Below are 2,441 nucleotides of genomic sequence, written 5' to 3'. Positions count from 1 at the left end.
GAGTTCCAGAGCAGCTGGGGCTATGGGGAAACCCTGTCTAAAAAGACAAAAAAAGAGATGATTATTATTAAACTCTTTCAGATTATATACTGTCTTAAGTCTGCTCTCATCACCCCAGGTTTTCCTACACTTGATCTTAGCCAGAAGGTGGAGAAGTCATAGCCCGAGTTTTCCGTTCCACTGTCCCTAGCTGCGAGAGGAGCAAGGGGCCTCTGATAGGTGCTTGACTAAAGCTTTCGGTTCAGTCCATCTGCTGCTTACAAGGTCCTCATGTAACTACTCGTTATTGGTTATCGTTTCAAGGGTTTTCTGCCCATGGGGGACGGAGGGAGAGGATGGCGTTAACTTTGGCCTTCACACCTTTCTACTCCTATCACTTCCTCTGATACATGTCTATAAAACAGTGATGCAGAGTTAATTTCTGTTTCTGTCAGATGCTGTATTGAGTGATGGGAATTTGGAAACACGGCTCAGTTCCACAGATGCAGCAGCTAGCCAGCATATGCTGGTCTGTGCTCTACAGGAGCTTGGCAATCTCATACATGGTCTGGGCACGACTGCCACACCTTTGCTGCAGGATTCCAGTACAGGTAAGTCTCTCTGTGACACTCGAGACTTAATTTTCCATTTTATTTGAGGAAGGAAATATCCTTCATATAAGTAAGCAGTGCTATGTGGCACTGTATATTCATCAGAGAAGTTCTGTGGAAAATTAGTAATCAAGATTACTTAAAAATTTAAATGTGTTTGAGACAGAGGCAGGTTAGGGTGAGGGTTAGGGTGCTCTTAACCACTGGGCCATCTCTGCAGCCCCTTTTCTTTTTCGTTATCACTTTTTAGTAGTCCTCGTGACTTTGTCCTTTGCCATGCATGCTTCCTTGCCAACCGAGTGACTTCACCTTTACATCATGTTTGTAAGCTCTTTAAATTTCAGTAGCAGTTGGCAGGAAACTTCCATGTTTCAAAGAAAGTGTGTCTTAAATCACAGTAGTATAAATTTTTTGTTACTGTTTGCTGTACCCTGTCTGGCGTGTTTATGGTGAGTTAGCCCACTGAGGACCCAGTGAAACCTTGATTTTAACATTTTGTTCTTGGATAAGAGCCACATGGTGGGTGAGAAACATGCTGCTATACTGGGAGGATTTTTAGGAAGGCGGATGGGACAAAGTGTGACTCTTTAAAGGTGTTTTTCTCGTTTATTGGCCATTTTTACTTCCTAGTATAATACCAAATGACTAACGATCTCAAGGTAAAGTATGCAAAACATTGAGATATTAAATCTTTCTTTTGCGTCCTGACTTAATCTAAGCCTGTTTTCATGAGATAATATAAAAATAATCCCTAGGTTTACATAAAAACTTCAATTATAGCTCACTTTTTTCATTGTAATTTGGCTTTTCATAAAAGTAATACATTTTATATCCAGGAGACTATCCATTCTTTTGACTCTCGTGGCTAAATGAGCTTTGTCTCTATACCTAGGCCTTTTCCTCTCTGTCCTTCCAGGCCTTCTTGACGGGGTCATCGCTGCTGTCCCTCACCCCAGTGTCTCTGTGCGGCTGGCTGCAGCGTGGTGCTTGCACTGCATCGCCGTGGCACTGCCCTCCCTGCTAACGCCGCTCCTGGATCGCTGCCTCGAAAGGCTCACGGCTCTGAAGTCTTCGCCGGAAGCAGTGACCGGCTTTAGTTTTGCTGTGGCCGCTTTGCTAGGTGCCGTGAAGCATTGTCCTTTAGGAATTCCTCACGGGAAGGGCAAGGTAATGGTTTCGTTCTCCGTAACACTGTGTTCAGTTTTTCGTGAAAACATGTTCCTTTTATTCTATCATCCACTTAAGCCATGCAGGAAACTGTCTTCAGCAATCACCATATTACTCTCTAAAGGTCGAATACCATCAGTGTAATTGCCATGAAAAATGCTGGGTGGTTTTAAAGTATTTTGTCCACACGTTTACCAGTAATACTTCCTGGGTCACTGATTCGGTGCTTGCCTAGTATGCATGAGCCCTGGGTCTGATCCCAGGACTCGGTGGGGTAGAGGAGCACTCCTGTGCTTTTTATTAGAAGTATCTCTGTGTCATGACAGAATTTGCTATGTATCTAGCCTCGCCACATAAGTTTATTTAAAATCCTATTGTAGTCTCAGGTTTTTCTTTATATTGCATAAATCTTTTGCCTTTTAAAATACTATCATAAAGCTGGGCATGGTGCCATTTGCTTTTAATCCCAGCACTCAGGAGGCAAGAGCAGGTGGATTGATGTGAGATCAAGGCCAGCCTAGTCTATATAAGGAATTCCAGGCCAGCAGGGGTTACAGAGAGACCCTGTCTCAAAATCATCATTATCACAAATAAAATATATTATTATAAGCCTGACATGGTGGTACAGACCTGTAACTCTGTAGTTCCATTTCTCTGGATCCTGAGGCAAGAGGATCAAAAGTA

The 2,441-nt window shown here is 43.1% G+C and overlaps 1 protein-coding gene across 1 annotated transcript; it reads left to right on the top strand.

The window, feature by feature from the left end:
• The first annotated feature begins 345 nt into the window (after positions 1-345).
• LOC103728539 (HEAT repeat-containing protein 5A-like) lies at positions 346-2,205 on the top strand. Its single transcript, XM_008826523.3, has 2 exons — positions 346-590; positions 1,507-2,205. The coding sequence occupies exons 1-2, from the start codon at positions 503-505 to the stop codon at positions 1,899-1,901; spliced, it is 483 nt and encodes a 160-aa protein (XP_008824745.2). The 5' UTR covers positions 346-502; the 3' UTR covers positions 1,902-2,205.
• The last annotated feature ends 236 nt before the right edge of the window (positions 2,206-2,441 follow it).

Source organism: Nannospalax galili, unplaced genomic scaffold (genome assembly GCF_000622305.1).
Source record: "Nannospalax galili isolate Female #2095 unplaced genomic scaffold, S.galili_v1.0 C49623147, whole genome shotgun sequence".
Taxonomy (NCBI): Eukaryota; Metazoa; Chordata; class Mammalia; order Rodentia; family Spalacidae; genus Nannospalax; species Nannospalax galili.
The sequence above is the reverse complement of the archived record's forward strand: the minus strand, read 5'-3'. Positions and strand labels throughout refer to the sequence as shown.